Source organism: Cryptotermes secundus, unplaced genomic scaffold (assembly GCF_002891405.2).
Source record: "Cryptotermes secundus unplaced genomic scaffold, Csec_1.0 scaffold5032, whole genome shotgun sequence".
Classification (NCBI taxonomy): Eukaryota; Metazoa; Arthropoda; class Insecta; order Blattodea; family Kalotermitidae; genus Cryptotermes; species Cryptotermes secundus.
In genome coordinates, this window is record NW_019740736.1 from 2,642 (window position 1) to 28,019 (window position 25,378).

The 25,378-nt window shown below is 36.9% G+C and overlaps 2 protein-coding genes across 3 annotated transcripts; one reads left to right on the forward strand and one right to left on the reverse strand.

Annotated features, from left to right (window-relative positions):
* Positions 1–3,058: 3,058 nt before the first annotated feature.
* On the reverse strand, positions 3,059–16,013 carry LOC111872637 (zinc finger protein 436). Its single transcript, XM_033754775.1, has 5 exons — positions 15,786–16,013; positions 12,129–12,341; positions 10,124–10,206; positions 7,448–7,920; positions 3,059–5,120 (listed from the first exon to the last, which is right to left on the reverse strand). The coding sequence occupies exons 1-5, from the start codon at positions 15,926–15,928 to the stop codon at positions 3,645–3,647; spliced, it is 2,388 nt and encodes a 795-aa protein (XP_033610666.1). The 5' UTR covers positions 15,929–16,013; the 3' UTR covers positions 3,059–3,644.
* A 191-nt stretch (positions 16,014–16,204) lies between these two features.
* LOC111872639 (54S ribosomal protein c83.06c, mitochondrial) lies at positions 16,205–25,000 on the forward strand. Of its 2 annotated transcripts, none has more exons than XM_023866730.2 (3): positions 16,205–16,523; positions 23,963–24,021; positions 24,497–25,000. In XM_023866730.2, the coding sequence occupies exons 1-3, from the start codon at positions 16,514–16,516 to the stop codon at positions 24,896–24,898; spliced, it is 471 nt and encodes a 156-aa protein (XP_023722498.1). In that variant the 5' UTR covers positions 16,205–16,513; the 3' UTR covers positions 24,899–25,000. The 2 variants fall into 2 exon arrangements, with proteins under 2 accessions (XP_023722498.1, XP_023722496.1); XM_023866728.2 differs by lacking the exon at positions 16,205–16,523 and adding an exon at positions 18,547–19,821.
* Positions 25,001–25,378: the final 378 nt, after the last annotated feature.

A 25,378-nucleotide genomic window follows, 5' to 3' on the forward strand; every position in this document is an offset into this window, starting at 1 on the left:
TCATGTATGGATCAACTGAACTTGAAATAAATATGAATATATATGAATGAATAGAGAAAATAGATGGGATGGCATAGACTGGATTAATCTGGAAAAAGATATGGACCGGTGGCAGACTCCTGGGGAGATATTCTTGAGTAGATGAAAAACTGGTGACTTCCCCCTCCCCACACAAAAAACTTAGCTCCATGCAATCAGTTACATCATATGTAACTTTCAATCAACTCACTTTATGGACTATATTACTTCAGGGCCTGAATATGTTTTGGAGGGAACATAACCTTTGAGACACAATGTCTTGAACGAATATTGGAATAAACATATAGTTATCTTATTTAACTTTTCCAAAAAGTTCACAATTTTGAGAGAATTACTGGTACTGTACAATAACACCAAACGTAATCGTCGAGTGGGTAGCATACTTGGCTCATATTGGGCAAGTCCTGGGTTCAAATCTCGGTGCTGGGACCAGCTACCCCAAGATCGCGAGTTTCTTCAGTTCCTCCTGACAAATGACAGAACTGCACCTGCGATTAGTGCATGATTGCTTCCTTCCACTCCAAATTCATTGCACAGTATCAGCCAACATTACACTGGCTGAGCCATTATGACTGTCTTTACGGTCACTACTCACCTCCAAGCAGTAGAGAGCGGTAGAGAGGTTAAGGATACACTGAACAATACAACTCTCCCATACGTCTTCGAGGCGCTACTTCAATCAACACAAAAGTTAGAAAACACCGAAATTCATTTCCCCATCTACACGCACGCGTCTGTCGAAATCAACAAGTAGATAATAATCTGGACATCTGAACTACTACTGCTCAAACTTCGTCCCGCTTTGATATACTATTATCACAGATGAACTACTAAAGCGAGATAAGTAATAGTATTTCGATTGCAAGAACATCACTTCATTCATAGGTGTACACTTACCCGTGCGAAGTATTTATCGCTAGATCCTGATCCCTGGGCGATTCTGTGGCTTGTTACGTATAACAGAATTCCCGCTTCCTTACAATCTGTTATTAACTGAGCACAAAAGACGCAAACGCAAAAGACTGCTACTATCTTCCCAAATCGAGCGCGGTCATTGATTGTGTATAGCAGAGAAACTATATTCACGTACGTTTGCGACACACCGTATCACTACGCCTTTGAGCATTTGCAGACTGAGCGTGTGCAAGAGATTGTTATTAAAGGGGCCAGGATTTTGATCACATAAAATAACTGTTAAACGCCCTATAACATTATCGAAAAAAAATCCATAAAAATTGCTTAAAGGTTTAAAAAATATGACCTAAAGATGTAACATGTCATGGAAATCTACTAATTATTACTAATTTTTATGAACGCTGTGAACTCGTCAATACTATTTCATGTTCGTCCTCATTTTCGCGTTGAGAATTAAGCAATATATGATTGAATTTGAAGCTAAATGTTTTAATGTGTCTTTCTGTCGTGTTAGAACGCTAATCAAATGTCTACTGAACATGTCACATGAAGTGAGAGACTCTGATTAAAAGTATTTTTAACTAGCAAATTGCTTTGCACAAAACTTGGAAAAGATGTAGTGTGAGCGACCGCCATCATACCTTGCTGCCAGCTTAAAATATTTTGATATGTATTGTTAGCACTTGTCATAACAAAGCGCGCCTGCATTCGAGCAGTGCTGGAGCATTTCAACTGGGAGTTTTTGACAAGCCTCCTGACAGCCCTGAACTTGCTCCGAGCGGCCACCACCCGTTTACATACCTTAATAACTGGCTGCAATCAAAGCACTACAATAATGAGTTGATGGAAGGTGTCAAAAAGGTGGCTGAGCTCAGCAGCAGACTACTTTGACACCTTGACACAGGCATACAAAAACTTATTCCCCGATATGACAAGTGCCTCAGTTCTGTGGGTGACTGTTGAGAAGTAGCTTAAGTATGTACATATTTTTTTGTATATAATTTTTCCCTCATTGCTTGTTTTTTAAAAGGTCACCAGAGATTACTTGCTGGATAGGCAAGAGCTAAACGGTAGAGCTCCAGTTCTGCAAACAAATACACTCAGCAAAATGTATCCTCCACACTGAAGTACTAGCAGCATTCCCTTGCCACATTTGAGTACCCTAAGCTGAATTAAATACTACCATAGTCAAAAAGTTCATGGACTGGCTGCAAAGCGTCATTGCAGTACATTACAATGGACAGGTTGAGGTATGATATGATGCCCTGTCAGTTCATCTCTCATCACAGCAAGAGGCAGTTCTGTGAAAACAGTGCAAGCAGAACTACGCCCTCTATTGCAAACTGCAGTTAAATGCAAGTGGCGGAAATAAAAAATGTGGCACTTTGAACAATGGGCGAACATTAAGTTCTGCCAAAAACTAGGCAAACCCCTAGCGAAACATTTGGTGTATGAAGAACTGGCTGTTGTGACACGACAACGCCCCTGCACATTGCTCTGTTCTTGGCCAAGAGGAACTGACAAGGCAACAGGTCACCATCTTGCCACACCCTCCGTCCTCACCTGATCTTGCACCATGCGATTTCTTTCTCTTTCACCACTTCAAAGCAAAGCTATGTGGTCAGAGATTTAAGTCTTCCAAGGTGGTCGTCAATGCCACAAGAGACGCCGTATGGGAATTTCCTGCTAATATGTTACAGCAATGTTTTCAGCAGCTATATCAAATTTGGCAGACTTGCATAGCCTCCAGTGGCAAGTATTTTGAGGGCTGATGTGTATCTGGTGTAAATGTATGTGAATAGCCTGTAATAAGACCTGATAAAACCACAGTCCACGAACTTAATGACTGTATCACGTATAAGCAGGGAGATCAGAATAATTACAGAATTATAGATATGATAGCGTTACGGAAAACAAGAGGACTTGAATATGTAAACTAAAATGTAAAATCAGAAAGCACCCAGATCATCCATTGTGTTGAATGTATAATAATCACATACTTTCACAAAGGGAACCAATGTCATTCTCATTTTAAATACAAAACAGCAACAATGGAAGATCTGCCCAATCAACATCCTGTTCTGCAAGGGCATAATACATCATATACCACCCAATACATTGAGCTTTATTCAGAATATGATATTGAATTCTGCCCAGACAACTCAAGTCTGTTTAACCCCTAATATTGTTCCTACACACAAGGTCATCACAAGCATTGAAATGGCTTTCCATCAGAAACATGTAATGGACTCCTAGATTTCGTTGACTACAAGTATACAAAATATGTTGTCTCCTACACATCTGTTTGGTGGCCTCCTGACTGCAATTGGCACGACTTGTGCTCACATATTTTTCTGCTCAAGTAGACCTATTTGTATAATGAATCAATACATTCCCTCACATTTATATCACATGACAAGTCCTGGGAAGAAAATACAGTTTCACGCACATGCATAGTTCCCTCAACCACTTACTTCAGTGCTACATTTGAACTAATTTGCAAATGTTCCTTTGCATGTATTAACATGTCACTTTTCATGGAAAATTTCTGCATACATATTGGGCAAAAGAATGGTCTTTCCCAGGTTGTTTCCTCTTATGCACAATCAAGTCGGAGAGTCTTCTGATGATTTTTATGGAGTGATCATCCCACTTGGGTGTTTTCTTTGTTTTAAGCCCCTTATCACAAGTCACGCAATTAAACTGTTTTCCCTATGACATCTCACATGTATATGCAAGGCACTTATAGAAGTAAATGTTTTGGAACATTCTTCACAACCAAATGGTTTATAATTGTAACCACTGTGACACTCCTTCGTGTGCTTCAACATGTTATTTAGTCCAGTTACACCCAGGCCACAAAGTGGACATTTATGACACTGCTGTCTTTTATAACTTTTTGCTGCCAACATTACCTCTTCCTCAGTGTGTTCCTTTGACCGATGTTCTTTTAACATCTCATCAGTCAGAAAGGTCTCATTGCAGACAATACAAATAATGTGTTTACAATATAACTTACGATGTCTTCTCATGTTTTGTAAGTTAGAATATGGTCTAAAACAGATCACACATCTATAATACTTCAGCTTAGCATGACATTCCTCATGTTGTAATAATGAATGTTTGAAACTGAATTCCTTACTACAAGCAATGCTTCGGAATTTTCTATTTGTGTGAACAAACCTATGTTTCTTCAATTTGCTAGCAGCACTAAAACACTTTCCACAGACATCACACTGAAAAGGTTTTTCACCAGTATGACTTCGTAAGTGAATCCGAAAACTAAAGGGAGTACACAGTATTTTCCCACACACTTCACATATCAGCTTTGTGTCTGTACAATGCACCTTCTTGTGCTGCCTTAAGAAAGTCGTACTACTACATTTCTTATTACATACTTCACAAGCATAAATCAGTGGTTTATGAACATATTTATGGTTGCGTAACTGCTCTGTGGTTCGGAAACATTTTCCACACAACTCGCACATGAATGGTAACTCCTTGGTGTGAATACGTCTGTGGTCATCTATCTGCGCTGCAGACCTACATTGTTTCCCACAACATTCACATTCAAAAACTTTACGATGGGCAAGTCTATGTACTTTTAGAGCTCCCTTTGTTGTGAACATTTCCTCACACTCATCACATACATACTTATATTTTCCTACCTTCTGTTCCTTCATTTCACATGCACCTGAGGTGTCACCAACACTTTCCAATTTACTTTGGAGAAAATTTCCTTGGAGGGTTGCTTCATCATGAGTGGCTGAAATAGCACATTCTTCAAGATTTAAAGACAAATCACCACCAGTATTTAAGGTCATCTTCTTTCCTTCAAGAAAATCCTTTTTAGAGTTTGGTGTAAGTCTACAAAGGCCTTCAGAAGGGACCTCAGAAACTAACTGTTCTTCAACCTCAGGCACCATCTGCTCTTCAATTTCCGAAACTAACTGGTCTTCAATCTCAGATACTAACTGCTCTTTAGGGTAACAAGACATGGCTGATGGAATATCTATGAACTGAATTCCTGGTGACCTTGAATATCCACAGCTTTCTTGTAGCTTGTTATATGCTTCAATAAAATCCGCTTTTATCTTAGTACAAGTATATAGCTTGTTTGCGCAAGGCTGGCATATATGTTGAGGAAGTCCATCATCCAGGGCCACCTATAAAAAGTTATAATAATAATTATACAATTACAAGGAACAAATATGACTTACTGCAGTGGAATTCCTATTTAATATTCTTCAGTTAATTCCTCTTCCCTTAGGTAACATTTAATTTCAATGATACAAAGTCAATAATTTCAGTGATACAGTTACTCAATTTAGCGTACAAATCCAGTAATCCCCAAAGAAACTACACATGGGAGGTTCATGTATCTCAGAAAGCACACGAGTATGTAAGAACCGCTTGTCCAATGATTCCAGTTATGACGCAGTCTATGTTTTCCAGCTACAAGGGTCGTACTGAAAGTCATGAGCAACAATTTTTTGTAAAGTAACATGCTTTATTATTGACAAACCAAATACACCACCTCAATATACAGACCTTTCTTTGTTTTTCCACACAATCTCCACTTCTTTGTACACATTTCTCCCAGCGTTCTTGGAGTTTGAAAATTCCCCTTCTGTAAAATTCCGTTCCAGCCATCCGAAAACACTGACGCACTGCTTTCTGAATTGCCTCCCTTGTCACAAAACATTGTCCACGCAGCTTATACTTCACAAATCCAAAAAGATGGTAGTCGGAGGGTGCCAGATCAGGGCTATAGGATGGGTGTGGAAGAACTTCCTACCCCATCTTTGCAATTGCTTCCAATGTGAGGCAAGCGGCGTGGGGGCGAGCGTTGTCATGCAGGATGATGATGTTGGTCCCGGACGTTTATCGCACAATGCGCGACTGAGCTTGTGCAGCGTCTGGACATAATGAGCAGCATTGATGGTTTGCCCAGGTTCCAGGAATTCGGCCAGAATAAACCCCTCTGAATCCCAGAAGATTGTGCCCATCACTTTCGCAGCTGATGGCACTGTCTTTGTTTTCTTTTTTGGTGGAGAATGCAACTGGTGCCATTCCATACTCTGCTGTTTCATTTCAGGCTCAAAATGGTGAAACCAGCTTTCATTACCTGTCACAATACAGAGCAAAAAATCATCGCCTTCGTGTCGATATCTCTACAGCAGTTCTGAGGTGATGGCTTTTCGCTGACCTTTGTGGTCTTCGGTCAATAACCGCGGCACCCAACGAGCACAAACTTTCCTATAGCCCAAGCTTTCAATCATCTCCTGTACTGCACTGTGCCCTATTCCAAGTTTTCAGGCTATTGTGTCCACAGTCACACACGTGTCATCTTGAATGATCTCATCCACTCTTTCCTTGTTGCGTTCAGTTGAGGCTGTTCGAGGACGACCGCTCCGAGGCTCATCTTGGATGCTGGTGTTCCCATCTTCAAAATGTTTCACCCATCTTTGAACACTGCTCGCACCCACACACACACTACCATAAGCACGCTGAAATCTCTGGTGAATTTCTGCAGCAGGGATTTCCTCTTTCACAGCATCCTGGCGAAATGACATATCGTTGTCGGCCATTTTGTTAGGAGTGATACTGGTCACGTGATGCACACTACTGACGTCACAAGACACTCAAGGTTAACACAACAGCTGGTTCCACCTACCACCTTACTCTCTTTCGTCTGCTGTTCCCAGGTTGCATGCAAAAAAAAAGTTGCTCATGACTTTTGGTACGGCCTACGTATAATCAGTTTTAAGTCATAATAGCCTAGCCTATCTCTTGATAAAGTTTTGATATATCCAGTATTTCCCCAAGCCCTACTCATACTGAAAACATCAAGTAAGTCTTCCAATAGGGAAAACCTGTTTCAGAATTTAACTTCATACTGTTCTGAAACTTTCATATCATCTATCAAGTGGATGTGAGTAGCAGTAATGTTCTAGGATTGCATCTGAAAGATGATCAGTTCAAATCTCAGCTAGGACATGGACTATCCTGACCGAGGTACTTCATGGTTTTCCTCAGTCCATCCAGGAATATACATCAACTAAGCCATGAAAACTTGTTCCAAGTCCTTTTCAATTTGCTATTCATCAGTCATCCTAACATTTGAAAACTTCTGGTGTGATAAATGGATACTGATAGGCTCTCACAGTCAGACTGACAGGGCAGTCTAACATCACTGCACATTCTCTCTCTACATACAAGTTATGTACGTCAAGATATTTCCTTCTGCCCTAAAGACACTGATCTTACCATGCATTAACAATAAAAACTGGCTGGAAAAATGTTCCCACTGAACGCAGGTACGTTCCAAAAGTTATCACATATTTAATATTAAATCAACTTTGTGATCTCAGTGGAAAATAACATAACCAAGCAAAGGTACTGATTGCCATAATACATAAAGCATTCACTGCACACATTTATGCAAACATGCAGAGTAACACTGATACGCAACCAGATATAGAAAACTCACCAAATCTGGAATTATTTCTTTCAGCAAATCCAGCCAGCCAACAACTGACTGCTTTGGATGTTCATCTGTAGACGCACACAGCCGGCACAGTTGATTTGGTAAGTTTTCCCACGTACCTAATGCTACTGTACTAGGCTCATTTGGAATAAACTTTACATCACAGCATTCATCAGTGTCCCCATGATCAGATGTGGCATCACAAGTTTCAGATATCTCTCTCACATTCACAGCAGTGTCATCAAGTGTCACTGGTTCTCCACAGTGATTCTGATGGTCAGCTTGGGTTCCATCTGAATTGTGCTGTTGTGTTGTATCATTTTCGGCCAAAATATCTTCTCTCAATTGAGTATCTTCCTGTACTGGCATTTCCACTCTCTCCTGATCATTCTGCAGGGGCTGTAGATCACGTTCATACCCATGCATCCAACTGTCTAGAGGAGGAAGAAACTGACTTCCAGCCTCTTCAAGGCTACCTGCATATAAGAAAAGTACAGGGAAATAATTTGACATCCCACTGAAAATCATCAGGCCATTCCAACAAAAGAGACACAAACACTGACACTTACTATGTGCGATCAGACCCACAGTGTGCAATCAACAAACCCACGGGCCACAAACTCAACAAAATCCATCAACATCATTAATGTTGGAAATGATCACTGTTGTTCTACACGCTTCTTTTTTTCATCTCTGTAAAATGTACCTACTGAAATATATATGTTCCTTTCTAGAAGCAGGTCAAACCTGAAAATGGAACTTTAAACCCCGGCCCTTCTGCAAGGCATATGAGAGATTCTGAAAGAGAATGATTCATAATGTTTTTGCCATGATTCAGCTTTCAGTACATCATCAGCCCCATCCGCCTAAGTTTCGATATGCTTCTAAGAATAGTTTTCTCTATTTGGAAATGTAACATCCTTACATGGTACTGTGGCGTATTTGCTCTATGCAGGAACTGTTGATTGTAATTAAGAGAGTACATGTAACCAAGCTGTTAATAAATCCAATCATCCAAACTAGAACCCGTCATTTTGTCATGTGTACCCCCTACACATGACAGTATTTTGACACCAGCAGTAATGCAACTGTTTAGTACAGTATCATGGACTTGGGATTATGGCTGACAAGCATATACCATAAAAGCTACCTTCATCATAGCTCTTCAAAGATTTACTGGGGCAGTATTCAAGATGTTTTATAAGAATAGGCTATTGGCCTGTCAATTGTGCCAAGGGTCCAACTATGTGTAGGGTGAGTATCTTGCATCACTGCATTCACTAACAACATGGTGCACCCATTACCCAAAAAGCTGATAGTTACTCAGTTAATTAAGACATTGCTTGCTATTATGGAACACAAAGGTTCATTATTCTCTACACACGGGTCCACTATCAGACCCCAGCCTGAGACAGATGAATCCATGCACTTCTCCCAGGTTAGTTCATGAAATCCATTTTCATATTATCCCTCCATCTTCTCCATTTCCAAAATTTTCCCTCACCCGGCACATTCTACATGTACTACCCACCATATCCTCATTGATTTAATCACCCTAGCAATACCATGTGAAGGACATGAGCTATTAAGCTTCCAACTGCATAATTTTGTTCCATTCTCCTCCTTAGACCAAAGCATTCAACTCTGTACTTCAATTCTCATAGAAACTGAAACAATGCAGGCTAGGCTGAGCCAGAGACTAATTCACACATACTCACAGAGGACATCAGGTATAATTAACATTTCATGAATCATTAGCTTTTTAGGTATGACGCAGAAAGATAGAATGTTCTGAACTAGGTGACAGTTATCATTTCTTGAATATTATTTGCAAAATGCATGCCTCCGGAATATAACACTGTGTAGTCCACTGAATGTCAATCAATGTTTCAGATGAACATTTGCCTCCAGCTTCAGGGTTGAAGAGTAGGCAAAGCAAGAAACCAGCATGACACAAGCAACAGCTGAAACAATGGTTTAATTTCAAAGGGCTATCTGGTGTTATATCCCTGAAGAGAAACCTTCTCAGCTTTCCAAGTACATATTCAAACATAAAATAAAACTCCCTTTGCTTTGTATTTGTTCCATTTCAAAAAGAAATTTCACATGAAGTTTGTCCTTTAATACTGATCACATCAGTCAATTAACTAAACAAATGCTACTGATATATTAGGTTTTTGGACTTTATCCATCGTCCTGGTTTTTAAGATAACTAATAAAAACACGACGTTAAGGAAACTGGATCTGTTTCCGTCCTCAGGTGAAGGAAAACACCTATTCTGTTGGGTCCGTTAGAAAGAGCTAGCCTCAATCACTGGACAAATGCTGTGGATAATCTACAACCCAGGTAATTTGCTTCTGGTTAACTGAGAGTCTATGTAATTATTTTGCAACATCACGATATTACGATCAGCAGCACAGTATATGAGAATTTAATTTAAACAAGTGTTTTTTCTTTGACATTTTCCACTACAAGGGGAGGTCAGGTCACAGTCAAATTAATACAGCATATACAACATACCACTTCTAATAAATACTATCACTCGTATGGCACTAACAACAGGTATTACACATTTCAGCCACTGAAATCTAATGTAACTGTAGTCGTCCCAAATCAACTCTTTCATTAAATTACATGTAACCTTTTAATCTGTCTTCTAATTTTATACATATCAATACCTGTCTCTTGTTTCACATCAGCCTCTATACACTCATGTTCATCCTGGATGCCTGGCTCTGCAATCTTATGGTTGCTCCTGTACCTGCAATGAGAAAACATCATACATTCTGTGAGACCATAATTACAACAATTGCATATGATGGGGTACCCAAAAGAAACCGAACTAATTTTTTTGTGGGCAGAGCTTTTGTAGTACCGCGTTTTGCCGCTATGAGCGCATAGAGCTAACATTCCTGAGTCGATAAGCCGACTACCGTTGCTTCAGAAGGTAAGGACTAGTTTCGGCAGAGTTTATAGTGACAACTGTTTTGTGTGATCATCGTTTTTGCAATGGCTGATTTTCGTGAACAGCGTGCGGCGGTGAAATTCTGCTTTTTGCTCGGGAAAAGTGGAACAGAAACTCTTGAAATGTTAAAAACGGCGTACAAGGACGATGCTATGGGGAAAACTCAAGTGTTTGAGTGGTTTTCCCGTTTCAAAAATGGTGAAATGTCAATTGATGACAAACCTCATTCTGGTTGTCCTTCCACGGCCCGAACACATGAAAATGTTGAAATAATTCGTGAAATCATCAAGGAAGATTGACGACAGATCATTGAAGAAACTGTGGAGCTGTCGGGAGTGACTTGGAGCCCAGCGGCCAGATTTGTGGCAGTCGGGTGACTGGTTTTTCCATCATGACAATGCCCCTGCTCACACAGCCCTGTCTGTACAACAATTCTTGACCAAAAATGGTAGGACCCCTGTTCCTCACCCTCCATACTCACCTGACCTTGCCCCATGCAACTTTTTTTTGTTTCCTTGAATGAAAAGAGACATGAAAGGAAAAAACGACGGAGGCGCTGTCAAGCATCTCAAAAGATGAATTTAGACAATGTTTTGAAAAATGGAATAAGAGACTAGACAAGTGTATTAGTGTAAGTGGAGAGTACTTTGAAGGGGATTGAAGAGGTTTGTGCTTAAAATTTGAATAAATAAGTTTAAAAAAAAATAAGTTCGGTTTCTTTTGGGTACCCCCTCATACAATCAAAAGCAGTGTACAGGACAGTTCATTAATGAAATGTCTCAATCCATATTCAACATTTAATAGAACTAAACTTTAATTAGCTTTCATACAATGGCAAATATAGACAGGACCATTCCTTTCTTTGTGGTCTTAATACTGCTGGTTTACAGTGCAGGACACCAGCTAGTGGGCAGCATCTTTCTGCCAAAAAAGTGATACACTACTGCACAGTTCTAACTGGAGGTTCTGCCTATGCTCAAACAAATTTATCGGTAAAGCCACTTTATTTACCCAACATACAACAGATGCTAAGAATGGTGCTTTCTGAGATTCAAACACACTCCCACAGATAAAATTCATAGATTCAAACTCAGGCAACTTCACATCCATTCCTGATAAATTTAACATCACATTACATGAAAAATGCTATTCCACCTACCCTCAGATTATAAAGTGAGAGGGCAAAATAGGAAAAGGAAATTGATTCTTGTACATTTGGTAAAATGCCTTACCAACTAGGCATGTATTCATGAGGCTTGCTTAAGATCTAAAGATATTCAGCCACAAAACACAATGAGAAAAAAAATTTCAATGTCAGCCTCATTCAAAATGCAAACACTAAATCTGATAACTATGTACAGTGATAAAAAAACAGTGGTCATGCATTAATTTTATAAAAGGCATATTGTGATGGCAGAATAAATAGAAGTTTACAGCAATCTTTTCCCCATTGAAGTTATAAAAACTATCTATAAACTGTTACAATTTTTCTGCTTTAACACCCTTTTTTCAAGCCCACTACTGGGAAATGGGATTAACAAAGGATATAAAGGGAACTCAATTTAATTCAGTAACCTACAAGAATGGATGAATAATTTTCAGCCTACTCATATAAACTAATGTACTGCTAGCAAATTCTCAGTGAGCAACACAAGGCTCACAGAATCATGCAAATCATTATGGAGACTACCAACCTCATTGATGACGCAAAAACTTACTGCAGATATGAAGCTGAAAGACCCTTTTCAGTACTAAGAGATGATGGCAAAAACAGGGTGGGTACAGCATTCCGGTTGAGGCGCACCCTTCCAGGAGTGTTAAACTGGGAAGTTGTAAAATGACGACAGCAGACAACCCTGTGTTTGTGCTGCTTAATCGCTTTTTCAATATCCAGGTCAGGGTCACTTACAGCACGAACCCATTCCTGTGCACTGAAATGACAATTGATATGAATGAGGAATAAAATTATCAACAACCTTTAGAAAAATGCATGAACTTACATTTCAGTTACATTTAAACCAGCTCAAACTTGTATGGACTACAGACATCTTGATAACCTGCTCTCAGTTAATGCAGAAGTTCACTGCCATGTTCACAAGAGTTCACCACTAGTCTCTATTCCCTTCACACCTTATTTGCTGAGATCCATTTTAATATTATCCTGTGTGTATATAATTATATATGTATAACTATGTGCCTATAATTTCAGAACAGGCAATTGATAACACCAAAAACATTCAAGTTTCTTTCAGTGTGACATTTCTTGGGTTCCAGGTAGACTACTGGTCCAGAGAACTTATAGAAATTATTAATTTACAAATATAAAAATTATTAAAAAATTAAGAAAACAGGTGCAAACAAAAGTTAAAAGGTGAGAAAGTATGACATTCAATTATCAAGCCAGAAAATTCCCAATCCAAGTGAAGTACAGATCTCCTGGGTTGTACTTGCACAGAATTAATATTAGTAGCAGACTGTGTCTTGTTGCCTTCCAGTGTTAAACGGTGTGTTAACAAAAGATAAAATAAAACTGGTATCAACAGAGATTTGGCAGGAATATCACACTGGTACCAAAATAAAAGTAATGACATAAAAAAAATTAGGGGTCTACATTATCAATGAAAAAGTCAAAGACTACAAAACTGGTTGGACAATTTGGATACAATGGGAGGTGTGTTTCAAATAACATTTTTAATTAATACATGTATGTCCAAAAATTTCAAATGAAGATGTAAACAAATTATGTAAAGAAATTCATGAAATAAAAAAGTGAATAAAATTCAGTAAACCTCAATACAGAAGGTACATAAGGCGGGAGAAATACAGAAAGACCTAAAATCTGATGAACAGATCAACAGCAATTGTAATGGGAACAGAAGGAACCGACAGGCTCATAACTTGAAATTTATGATAATTTTTAAGTCGAAGAAAGCAGTCTTCTGGGATTTGGCACCGTGTATATGTGGTGTTAACCGACATTTCGGAGGAACATATCGCCTGCATCTGTGTGTATATTTCCACACAGTCTGCTTTTACCAGTTCTCACGGTCTCTTCACTTGCAGATTTCTTATATTTTTTCTTCTACCCTGAAGATGGAGGTGATACGTTCCTCCAAAACGTCAGTTAACACCACATATACACGGTGCCAAATCCCAGAAGACTGCTTTCTTCAACTTAAAAATTATCATAAATTTCAAGTTATGAGCCTGTCGGTTCCTTNACTGTATGGACTTGGAGGGAAAATACACTCATGGATGAATTTATATCTTACTGGCAGAACTCAGTTTGTGGAAGTACAGCATTTTTAGATGAAAAGGCCACAAATACAAAGCCGCCTGCTTCATCATGTAAGGAAATAAAATATGGTGTACCTCAGGATTCTTACAAAAGGTTAATTAATTCCATCCAGTGTCACGTATTAAACACGTATTAGACATGTATTAAAGATAAGCAGCGACACACACAGAGAGAGCCTACACAGAACAATACCTGAACAACGATAAACAAGAAGTGGCCGCTGCAGCACTTAGACATAGGGCATGTACCCTGAGAAAAATTTTAATTTTAAAATTTGAAAAAGGAAAAGAACAGAAATGTTATAGATACTTTAACTTGAATTAAAAATTTTTAAAAGAAAGTGCTAAATAGAAATCAAAATTAACGCATGTAGGTTAACAAACAGTTTATACAATTAGAAAAACTGGTGATTTTAAATTTTAACAGGCAGTGTAACAGCTACGTAAGAATACACACCTGATGATGGCCATTTAGGGCCGAAACATGTAGTGTGGAGTGAGGGGAAAGAAGAAAGAACTACAATAAAATTGTTACACTTAAGACGGTGTTTATCTTATATATAGTGAATCCTAAAATATCTTGTCAGGAACTTTTCAGATGCCTAAATATACTGCCCTTTTATTCACAATATATGTTTTCTTTATTGTTATTGGTAGTAAAAAATATACACCAATTTGTAATTAATAATGAAATACATACTATAAATACACAACAAACTACTATTTACACATAACATCGGTAAATTTGACCAAATGCAATCATTTACCACGTGATATAAGGGAACTGTTATATGATGTTAAAAAATACCAAAAACTTTTTCTTAAAGGAATTTTTGTATTTAGTAAAAAATACCTTGAATGGTCAGCATAATGATGGATCATACACAGCGTAATTGTTTTTTATATTACCTATTTACAGCTGTGTTATTCCTTTGTATATTATTTTTGTTTTCATATGTTTTAGTGTACTATATGATATATTGTTGTGATTGATACAAATAGTGTCCTTGATTACACAGTGTTATTTATTGACAAGGTTGTGTGCTATAACTGCTACTACTGTACTCATTTTTAATAATGGACTACTTCTATATCTATGGTGACTTGTTATCACCTGTATGGATTACGTGATGTATCAATAAATTAAATTAAATTGAATTTAAAAAAGAATGACAATATATACACTTGGAAATACTTTTACATTTTATTCTGTAACTGACATTTGCTATAATTATGTAATTTCAATATAGGTTGTTCTGCTATCCAATGACACACAAACTCTCACTTGAAAATTAATCACATATAATATCTTGCTCATACAGATATATCTGGCATGTGTTAAAGATACACTTCTCAATGCAACCTGATGTGAGTGCTGAACCATAATTCACATGATACTGCTGTGTTTACACACTGAATGGCATACCAAATGCCACATGGGTAGCACAGATGATATAGAGGCTGGCTACAGGCTGGATGAGAGGGCAGGAGTTTGAGTCTTGGTAAAATCAAGAATTTTCTCATCTCCATGTCGAGACCCACCCTCCTATCCAACAGGCACCGGGGAATTTTTCCCAAGGGATAAAACAGCCAGGGCAAGAAGGTGACTTTCCCCAGGAGTAAAACAGCGAGGGCAAGAAGCTGACCACTCACTTCCAACTAATGCTGAGGTCAAGAAAACATGAACCTATATATCCATTCCCCCACATGCCTTCATAGCATAGTGCTTCATTAGTTAAGGACAGGGATATTACCTTATGGCATACTGAAATGTAACATATCACTAAAACCCTTATTCTGATACTTAAGTCTTTTTGCTTCTTGGGAGAGTGTTTACTAGTTAATTCACAACAATAACGCCTAATTTTTCTTACCATTCTTTCCTACAAAACCAAAATCCGCAGAACTGATCACACTAACATTCCTCAAGCTTTATTCATCTAGGCACTTCCTAATTCACTCTTGATTATGACGTTAGCATTCACATATTTAATGCAGACAACGGCGAAACTTAATTTCTTCGTTGGATTAAGCAACACATAATAAAGCAATTACACCATGAATTAAAGCAGACATACCGTTCTAGACCCTTTGGAAAGCTGAAGAAAGTTACTTCTCCCTGCCTGCTGGAAGAAAAGCACCCAGGGACACTGCAAGTCTTCGTTCTCATCGTGTTGAACTGCTGGACAGCCGAAGCCGCGGGAAAGCAGACGAATTTCATTCCTCTGTGCCTATTGGACCTATTGGACGACAGCCATTCTGTGTCCAGGGGATCCAGGGGTCACAGTATGTTTTGTTTCCATTTATACTGCAAGAAACAATACAAAAATTATAACACAATCACAATCATCACAATACACTCAGAGTTTCTTGAGATTCTACAGACATTCTTTGGGTTAAATCGAAAGATGATTAATATATCATAACACAAATATGATTTGGATGAAATATCATAACAAGAATTTTTGGCTTGATATACATATACATATAATTTCATTCGTCGTAGTAAGTAACGTCAGGAAGGTCAGGAAAGCGTTCATGTGCAGAAATAAATCATGGAGATGTAATTTCATCGGTAAACGTCGATTTCTGTTTCACATCAACTTCGTACTTGTCAATTAACATACAACACAACACTATACAATACTTTAACCGTACGTGCTGTAGATCTCTCTAGATCGAAAGCGTTTATAGCGGCCTATAATCGTCTATAATGGTCTTCCGGTCTTCAAGTTTTATGTGTGTGTAGTTCGGTGAGTTAGCGTAGTGTCAAGAGTTCAGGAAATATTTATCTTCACCCGAGCGTATGACAGAAGGTAATTCATAACGTTTTACCATTAAGATAGACTAATGGTAACATTTAAGGTTGTGGATGTGCAGTGTTTGGAAGAGACAAATTTTCTGTTTTCCCACTGTTATATTTGTTGGTTATATGATGACAGTGTGGACCACAGTGGTTAGGTTACTTACCAGGTGACAAAGAGAGCCGTTACTATTGAGTCCCTCGTCAACCATAGTTGTTAATAATAATGCACAAGAACTCCGAACATTTTGCATTATTAGAAAGAGAAAGATATGTTTAATTAATAATGTATGACGAAATAATGGCAATTTCGCCGCTGCAGAGGTTCTGTTGCAATAAAGCCTGAAGTAGCTAACTTGAACAGAGGTCTTGTTGTTAAACTTGTGGTTATTCAGATACTCATGAAAGAAAGTTCCCATCATTTATGGAACCCAAATTTCAACTACTGATTAACACTGACCCTGGCCTAAACCAGACAAATCCAGCTCACAACCATATACTCTATTTTGTAAAGGTTGAATTTAATAGTAAGGCACCCAAATGGTCACTTTCATTCAAGTTTTGCCATAGAACTTCATACATATTTCCACCTGCCATGCTTGCTGCATACTCTGTCAATTTTGACCATTCATTCATTCATTCATTTTTTATTTGTTCACAAGATCTACATTTGGCGATATTGCCTCAGATATAGAACACGTCCATAGTTTAAATGTCCATAAGGACAGTGTCATAAGAGAATACAGAAAGCACAAATATACAAATGTAAGTTTAAAAACATCCAGAGAACCACGTTATAACAGAAAACCTCATATACATAATAACAATTCACCATCCATAACAGTAATTATAAACACACAAGACACATGATAATGTCACCTATTTAACTTAAATTTCATCAATACAATTTAAGGCATCTAAAATATCTTTGAGGGCAAAGTCCCATAATATACAAACAACTTATAGTACTAATAGATACAAAATAAAACATTTATTTTATTCACAATTCATTAAAATTGGTTCCAGATTCAGTCATATTGCAATTACGATTTAAATCTTGTATCTTAAAAATATAATATAATATTACATTTAATCCTTATAGTTAAAAGTATTTGTCCATGGTATAAAATGAGTGAAGAAATAAAAAAAATTTTAATACAAATTTAAATTGTTCAGCATTTTGAGATATATCCTTTATTGTGGCTGGTAGGCCATTAAACACCTTTATTCCCGCATAATAGGCCCCCTTCTGAAAAACTGTCAGTTGAGATAGCGGTTGATGTAAATCATGTTTTGCCCTAGTATTAACATTGTGAATGGCAGAGTTTGTTTCAAAATAATGTCTGTTATTGATCACAAATAAAGAGAGTGAATAAATATATTGTGATTTTAGTGTTAATATTTTTAGTTCTCTAAAGTGTTTCCTACAGGACTCTCTACTTGTAATCCCCTTAATTATTCTTATAGCTTTCTTTTGTAATCTAAAAATTAAGTCACTATGACAAGTATTTCCCCAAAATTAATCCCATAGGTCATGATCGAATGAAAATAAGCATAGTATACCATTCTTACTACTTCCTGGGACAGGAGAGGCTTTGTTATTCTTATTGCATAGCAGGCTGAGCTTAGCTTAGATAAAATTAAGTCTATATGGACCTTCCATGAGTATTGTCCAGTATTAATCCGAGGAATTTAGTATTATACGTATTAGTTATTTTCTTATTTCCATTCATTATATTTAATTCAAGTAGTGTATTAGCCTTCGTTACAAACTGCATGAATTGGGTCTTTTCTACACTTAAAGATAAAAGATTGATTGATTGATTTATTTTGTCACTGTAGATCATTGTACATGATATATGACAAGTCAAGTTAATTCTGAATATTAACAATTTGATATATATATGTAGATTAAAATTACAATAGTTACAATTTTACTGCTGATTACAATTTAGAATTGGTTAGATATTCTTATTTGTGAAGAATTTGATGGAATGAACATTGGAAGTAAACCATTCATTTATACTTTGATATATTTTGTTTATAGTATTTTCCAATTCTCTCTGATTAATACTATTAATGATTATACTAGTATCATCGGCAAATAAGACCATCCTTGCTCCATTATTTATTGATACTGGTAGATCATTGATATAGAGCAAAAAAAAGTAATGGTCCTAGTATCGAGCCTTGTGGGACACCACGCCTTATCAATCCCCAAATTGAGCTATTTTTATTATTACTATCTAAACTCACTCTCTGGTATCTACCCTCTAAATAGGATGTGATCAATTTAAGTGCTACGTATTTTATTCCATAAAACTTCAGCTTCTTTAATAAGATGTCATAATCAACACAGTCAAAGGCCTTACATAAGTCACAAAAAATACCTCCAGTCAACATCCTAGTATTTAGGGATTTTAATAATTTGTCGGTCAGACTAAAGGTGGCTTTGTCTATTGATGCTCCTGGTCTAAAGCCAAACTGCTCAGTTGCCAAAATATTATTAGTTTCTGTGTGTTGTAGCAATCTATCATATATAATTCTTTCAAACACTTGGGAGAATGAAGCCAACAGAGAAATTGGCCTATAGTTTGCCATAATGTCTTTATCTCCCTTCTTATATACTGGTCTTACTATAGAGTATTTTAATCTAGTAGGGACATTTCCCGATGTTATGATTTTATTACCAATATAATTTAAAGGGGAACTAATAAAGGGTGCACTAATCTTCAATATCTTTGTGGAAATTCCATCATAAGCATATGAGTTCTTTGATCGTAATGAGCTAATAATTCATTCTATTTCTTTTGTAGATGTACTCTTAAATTTTATATTAGGGAAAGAATTCTGCCTCAACTTTGACATATAATATTCTGGGCCTTCATTTTTATTATTTTTGTTCAGCATACTTCATCAACCTAATAATAATAACAATAATAATAATGATGTATTTTATTAATAATATAGGTGGACATGTCCTATATGATGTGCAGAATAAAATAGTATGGATTAGTTCAAGTTCATTTTATTTATTCTCATGGAAGGCCCCGCAAGCATAACTATGGTAGAAGGTTGTTCAAGAAATTTTGTCATGGCGGTGCACATTGAAGAAGCTCACATGCAAAGTATTATAAAATTGTTCCTTCAGTTTTATGACATGGTTTTTTGAAGTGGGAAGAAAGTAGGAGAGAGTCATGCAGAGTCCATTGAAAAGAGCCCATGTTGAGCCCATGATGCAGCTACAGACATACAGCATTGATTATGGATGGAAATTGGGAAGGAAATCCATCACATATGCCTGCTTCCAGGTTGTCCTTGAATATGATCTGAATGCTTATTGTTCCCACCAGTGATATTATTGAATTATTGGCCTTTTACTTTTTAAGATGTCCATATTTTTAGAGATTTTAAATATTTAATATCCATTAGTGTCCCAGTTATTTATTATGTTCAAGCTTTATGATTGTTGTTGTATAATTGGCTGGTTCCACAATTAGCTGCAGTTTACTGTTTGTTAAGAATTACAATATAATATTTTTATAGAAATGAAACTATTCTCAAATATTTTCATGTCAAAGCACAAATTAATGTAAGTTTCAAAGTGAAAGTAACACAGTTTCAGACATGTAGTATAAGGGAAACATGAGGGTATCAGCTCTGATAAAACACAGTAAGTTTAATTCACCGTTGTCATAATTTTCATCACTGTATTATATCATTACAAAAAGCTGCATAACTAGTTGTGTGGGGTACAGATCAGTTCAGCCAGGTCTGCCACTCAACAACAGAAGTGCTAAATGTCAACTGACAGTAGCACAACTCGAAGATTAGAGGCGCATAAAATGCTGATCTTGTTAAAAGCAAAATATTCTGAAAAACAAGAGAGAAGTTAGTGTTTGTACTCCACAAGCCCTGTTGAGTGTTAATGACTGAATGTACATGAATTTGTTGGAATCTCTGTTATGTTTCAGACCATGGGCAAACGTGTAAAAGAGGTGCTCATTACATTTTGCTGTTTGAACAAAATAATTCCAAGCTTAGAGAAAGCAGGAACATACTTCCTGTTCACAATAGACTGTGGACCTTACCTTCTGTACTTGCAAACTATGGAAGGAACATTGCAGTCCAGTGCTTTAGTATAACTAAAGCATTTTATGGAAATTTGTACAGTATAAAACATATGTAACCGTATTAGGGAACATGGTCAAGGCCATGGTATATCCAAATCTGTAGTATAATAAAGGCCTATTGTATGTTCAACAGGAACATAATATCATATAACCTTGATATTGCAAAAACAAAACTGAAAAATTGTAAAATGCACTGTTGAACTTTTGGGTTTTAATCCTTCCCATGCCACAAAATTGACCAGTATTCCCAATTTCATTTCATTTCATTTTTATTATCATTCAACACTCCATGGATACAGGTATTACAACCATTTGGATAGGGAAATTGTCAGTTATACATCTAATTCTCGTGCATATCTTTACAGTGTACACTGTACCACCCTAATATAGGGGGTTTGTCATCTGAATAATATTATCTAGATCTAGTTACCATTAATTTCATTGCCTTTACACAAATACAACAAATTAATCAGCTACATATTACATTTACACACTTGATGAATCAAAAGACATAAATTCATCTTCAGAATAAAAGGAATGTTTCAGCAAAAAAATTTTAATTCTTTTTTAAACGAGTTAAAATTTTCCCTTTGTTTTATTTGATTGGGGACCTTATTATACAAACTAATTCCCATATTTATCACACTCCTCTTAAAAAGAGCTGTATTACAGTGCTGTACATGAAAATTTAATTTTCTTTGTGTGTTACAATTATGAATGTCTGAATTTATTGCCATAAAAGCCTTGTATTTTTTGATAAAGCATGTCACCTCCAATATATACAGAGAAGGCAATGTTAAAATATTGTAATCTTTAAAAATTTGTCTACATGACGTGTCACTACTAGTACCACTAATCACTTGAAGAACCTGCTTTTGCAATTAAAAAATGCTTTTACTTTCCCCATCCCCACCCCACAATAAGATACCAAGTGCCATGAAAGCCACCTCCTTCCATCTGACAGCATTCAGAAAAACGAAAATATGAACAGTGTAAATGAATGAAAAATAGCAGAGTATGTTGTACAGACACTGAGCTAGTTTGTTGTGGGTTTGAGGTTCGCACAGCGATGGATGTGAAGAGTATATTGTCTGCTGGGATCTGATACAGTGTAGTCTGACAGATATATACTAATGTTTCAGAGGAGCTAGCTCCTTCCATCTTCAGGCTACCCTGAAGATGGAGGCATGAGGTTACTCTGACATGTTGCTACTCATCTACCAAACTACACATTGTCACATCCAGGAAGACATTAAAAATTGAGTCCGTGTGTCTCTTCTCCTGCATCTTTTACAAACTGATAACATAACTATCTTGCCATTCACTCTACTGTATGTGCTTAACCTGGACCTAATTAATGTAACATAATGCGGTGCTATAACAGCATGGTATTGGATTAAGGTACTTATAATTAATAACAGGAATCAAGTCTATGAGTTTAGATTTGCTACGATCAGGAGTTATAAATGTAGAATAAGGTGTGAAATGTAAGGTTCTCACAGCATTGACTATGAAGATCACATAGGATATGGCCCCTGTCTATTCCAGTGGATTGTTACCAGTGTTTCAAAGGAACATATTTCTCCACATTTATGGCTGATTAGTAAGGCAAACTATGGAAGCAAATGGTTGTGTCAGGGAGGACGACAATGGCTGGGACTGTGGGCAGTCTGGGCTCTGTCCCCCCCCCCCCTTCCATGGATCTGGGCAGTCACTTTCCTGGCAACTTGCCTATGTAACCCAGCCTTGTCATCACACTCACCTCACTGATAAAGATGGAGATGACATGTTCCTCCGAAATATACAACTTCTTTATTACAACCATCACAACACAACTAATATCCAGATCAGTGCCTAGTTTTGGCACAAAATACACAAAATATAGAATATTCCAATTTGTCTGTGGGAACGCAACAAAATTACAAAAACGAACAACTGACTCGATGATGTAAAACATCAGTCGAAGAATTTTATTCTTGTTTTATATAATCTAATTTATTGTATTTTTATGTCAAGTATTTTATATAATTAATAATATTGTATTCAATTTTACTAGTACTGCGGTTCAGTGGTGCATATACAGGGTGTCCCAGGAGGAATGTGCCAAACTTCGGGAGGGTGTTCCTTATGTTTAAGTATGCCGATATAACCCAAAACACCTATGTCCAAAGTTGAACAGTTACGGAGATAAAGGCCCAAGAAAAGTGTGGTCTTCTGGTGGGTCCACGCACGATACCTGTCAGCTGACAAGTCTTTATCNACATGTAAGCAGAGCCAAACTAGGCACTGATCTGGATATTAGTTGTGTTGTGACGGTTGTAATAAAGAAGTTGTATATTATAACACAACAGGATGCATGAAATGAAAATTCCTCCGAAATGTTATCTACATAGAATACTGTATGGTGTCACAAGCCAGAAGACCAAAATTTGTGTGCTTTTAGTAATCTGAACTATTATCTTCATCAGTACTGGTTTTATTAAAAGATACAGAAAATGTGAATATTCAAACCATGCTGAAGTACCCTCTTGTTAGTAGATATTCCTGCTAGTAAATCAGCAGTGATATATTTTCATCACTGTGCTTTGGAATTTTTCAAATATAATCTGCCCCTGATTTAGAATAGACACAGAGGAGCTCGTCTTTGAAATCGTAGGCCCCAGTTTGCACTGTCATGTAGCCACTGGGCAGTGTTAAAATTTGATCTTCCTGTCTGGGCTGATAAAAATATGAAAATTCTAATTTTGTATTTATCACCTGTATTTCACGTTTGAGTCTTGGTATCTAATCCTCATAGGATGTAATCTTAACTGAAATTCCATATTGTTTTCTTCAACTTATCCAGGTAAATCCTGGAATATCTTAAAATTTATTAAATCATTTTCTTTCTCCATGATCACCTTTGTTACACTTTACCAGAGGTATTAAGTTATACTTAAATGGTTTGGCTGTTATATCAGTTTTGTGTTTTATTTGTTCTTGCTTTTGCCATCTCAGATACTGTCTTTAAATATTTCCTTTTTCTTCCTTGAATAATATACGTGTATAGGTACTGCATTCTGGTTCCACTGAACCACTTTAGTCTCTAAGTGTACAATGTCTGAGCTGTCTTCAGAAATTTTTATCTTATATGTATAATTTTTGAATGCACTATTAAAGACAATTTAATTTTCTTTGAATTTTTGTATAAATGTTAAAAACCTTAAGCCTAATTAAAATTAACCGTTCTGTGTAATGTCTGTTTATCAGTACTAATATTTAGGTCTGTTTTCTTTCTGACTGAAAGTATCTCTCCTAATTTTGCAATTGTTATGTACAGATGAGTATCATGAACCAGCTGTAAAGTCAGATGTCAAGCATACTGGAGTATCATCTTTTGTAAGTTAAAATGTGATGAATCCAATTGTATGCCATCCCATGATGAGCAGTCTAAATATGCTTGTATAGTCACAATGTACAAACAAGTTGTTCTTGACAATAAGATTTAAAATTTGTAGTTGATTTAACAATTCTTTGGATAACTTGAGACTGTGTATAGTATAAATGATTGGATAAATTGGAAAGGGTAAGAAAGAAGGCACTTGTGGCCTGATTTAAGGTGTTATATTGGGATTTAGCTGAGGGACTGAGTAAACTCATGAAAAACTGCAGTCAGCATTGTTGATGTCCCAGCAGAGGTTGAAACTGGGTACCTCTCACATACAAGTCAGAAGTGTTACCACTTGAACCAATCTGCTTGGTGGATGTGGTGAAGATAAATACCTTTTCTTTGGCATTACAGGAAAATCGGTAAAATTCACATACTAATAATTTTGACAAGGTTCCTTACCCATTTGTTTTTCATGGTTTCCAGGAGTTCAAAATGAACATCTTTACTTCATTGCGGTCTACTCTGTGGAAGACAGGAGCTCTAAAACTCATACAGAATATGTTACCTATTAGGCACAATGAACAAAGAAGCTATTTTGGCATTATAAAATCTTTTAGTTTGATAAACACAAACAGCACAGGGCTGAAGAATGAGAGCTTGCCGCTGTTAACTCCAAAAGTTCCCATTCTTTCATCATCTTGCGGTTTTAAAGTGAAAAAAGTGCTGAAACGGAGGTGCAAAGATTGTTACTTTGTCATGCGACGTGGTAGGATGTACGTGATATGTGAGACACACCCGCGACACAAGCAGATGGCCATGAAGGCACCAGCTAAAGCTAACTGGATACTTACGTGTGCATGTCAGAGTCGTATTAGACCATGGTGATACTGGTTCCACTGTCTGTGATGACTTATCTGGGTGTCAGAATTAAATTCTTGTCATGTAATTACCGTAGGAAATGCAAATAAAGAAGTCATTAAAGAATTATCACAGAATTTAATGTTTATTCCCAAAAGATTAATTATTCCAACCCTGTTTCCTATTAAAATGGGACTGCAGCAGTAACAGTAATGTGAGATTTGAATTTCTTGATGGTGAATGTGATGATGGAAGTCTCTTGGAATGCAGTGTCATGTAGTCTTCTAGATATTAACCAATGTTTTGGAGGAACCTGCTGTCTCATCGTCACAGTCACTGCCATGAGAACTTCAAATCTCACATGGGAGGCATTTTGGAAAGTATGCTCCTTCCATTGCTGGTCTCACTGACTACAGAATGATCATTATTGCCATGCATGGCTTCTGTACCTGTTTCAAGAGCATCCCTGATGATTCTTTGAAGGTTTGTGACAGTGATTGATTGATG

What these genes read in the sequence shown, in the direction of transcription:
- LOC111872637 (XM_033754775.1), bottom strand. Translation starts at nt 15,928, where the DNA reads ATGAAATTCGTCTGCTTTCCCGCGGCTTCGGCTGTCCAGCAGTTCAAC. An exon ending in TTTCCAAAGGGTCTAGAACG is followed by an intron (nt 12,342 to 15,785) that starts GTATGTCTGCTT and finishes TTGTCATTTCAG; the next exon opens with TGCACAGGAATGGGTTCGTG. An exon ending in CTTTCAGCTTCATATCTGCA is followed by an intron (nt 10,207 to 12,128) that starts GTAAGTTTTTGC and finishes TTCTCATTGCAG; the next exon opens with GTACAGGAGCAACCATAAGA.
- LOC111872639 (XM_023866728.2), top strand. Translation starts at nt 19,779, where the DNA reads ATGGAAATTGGGAAGGAAATCCATCACATATGCCTGCTTCCAG. An exon ending in TCACATATGCCTGCTTCCAG is followed by an intron (nt 19,822 to 23,962) that starts GTTGTCCTTGAA and finishes TGTTATGTACAG; the next exon opens with ATGAGTATCATGAACCAGCT. An exon ending in ATACTGGAGTATCATCTTTT is followed by an intron (nt 24,022 to 24,496) that starts GTAAGTTAAAAT and finishes CATGGTTTCCAG; the next exon opens with GAGTTCAAAATGAACATCTT.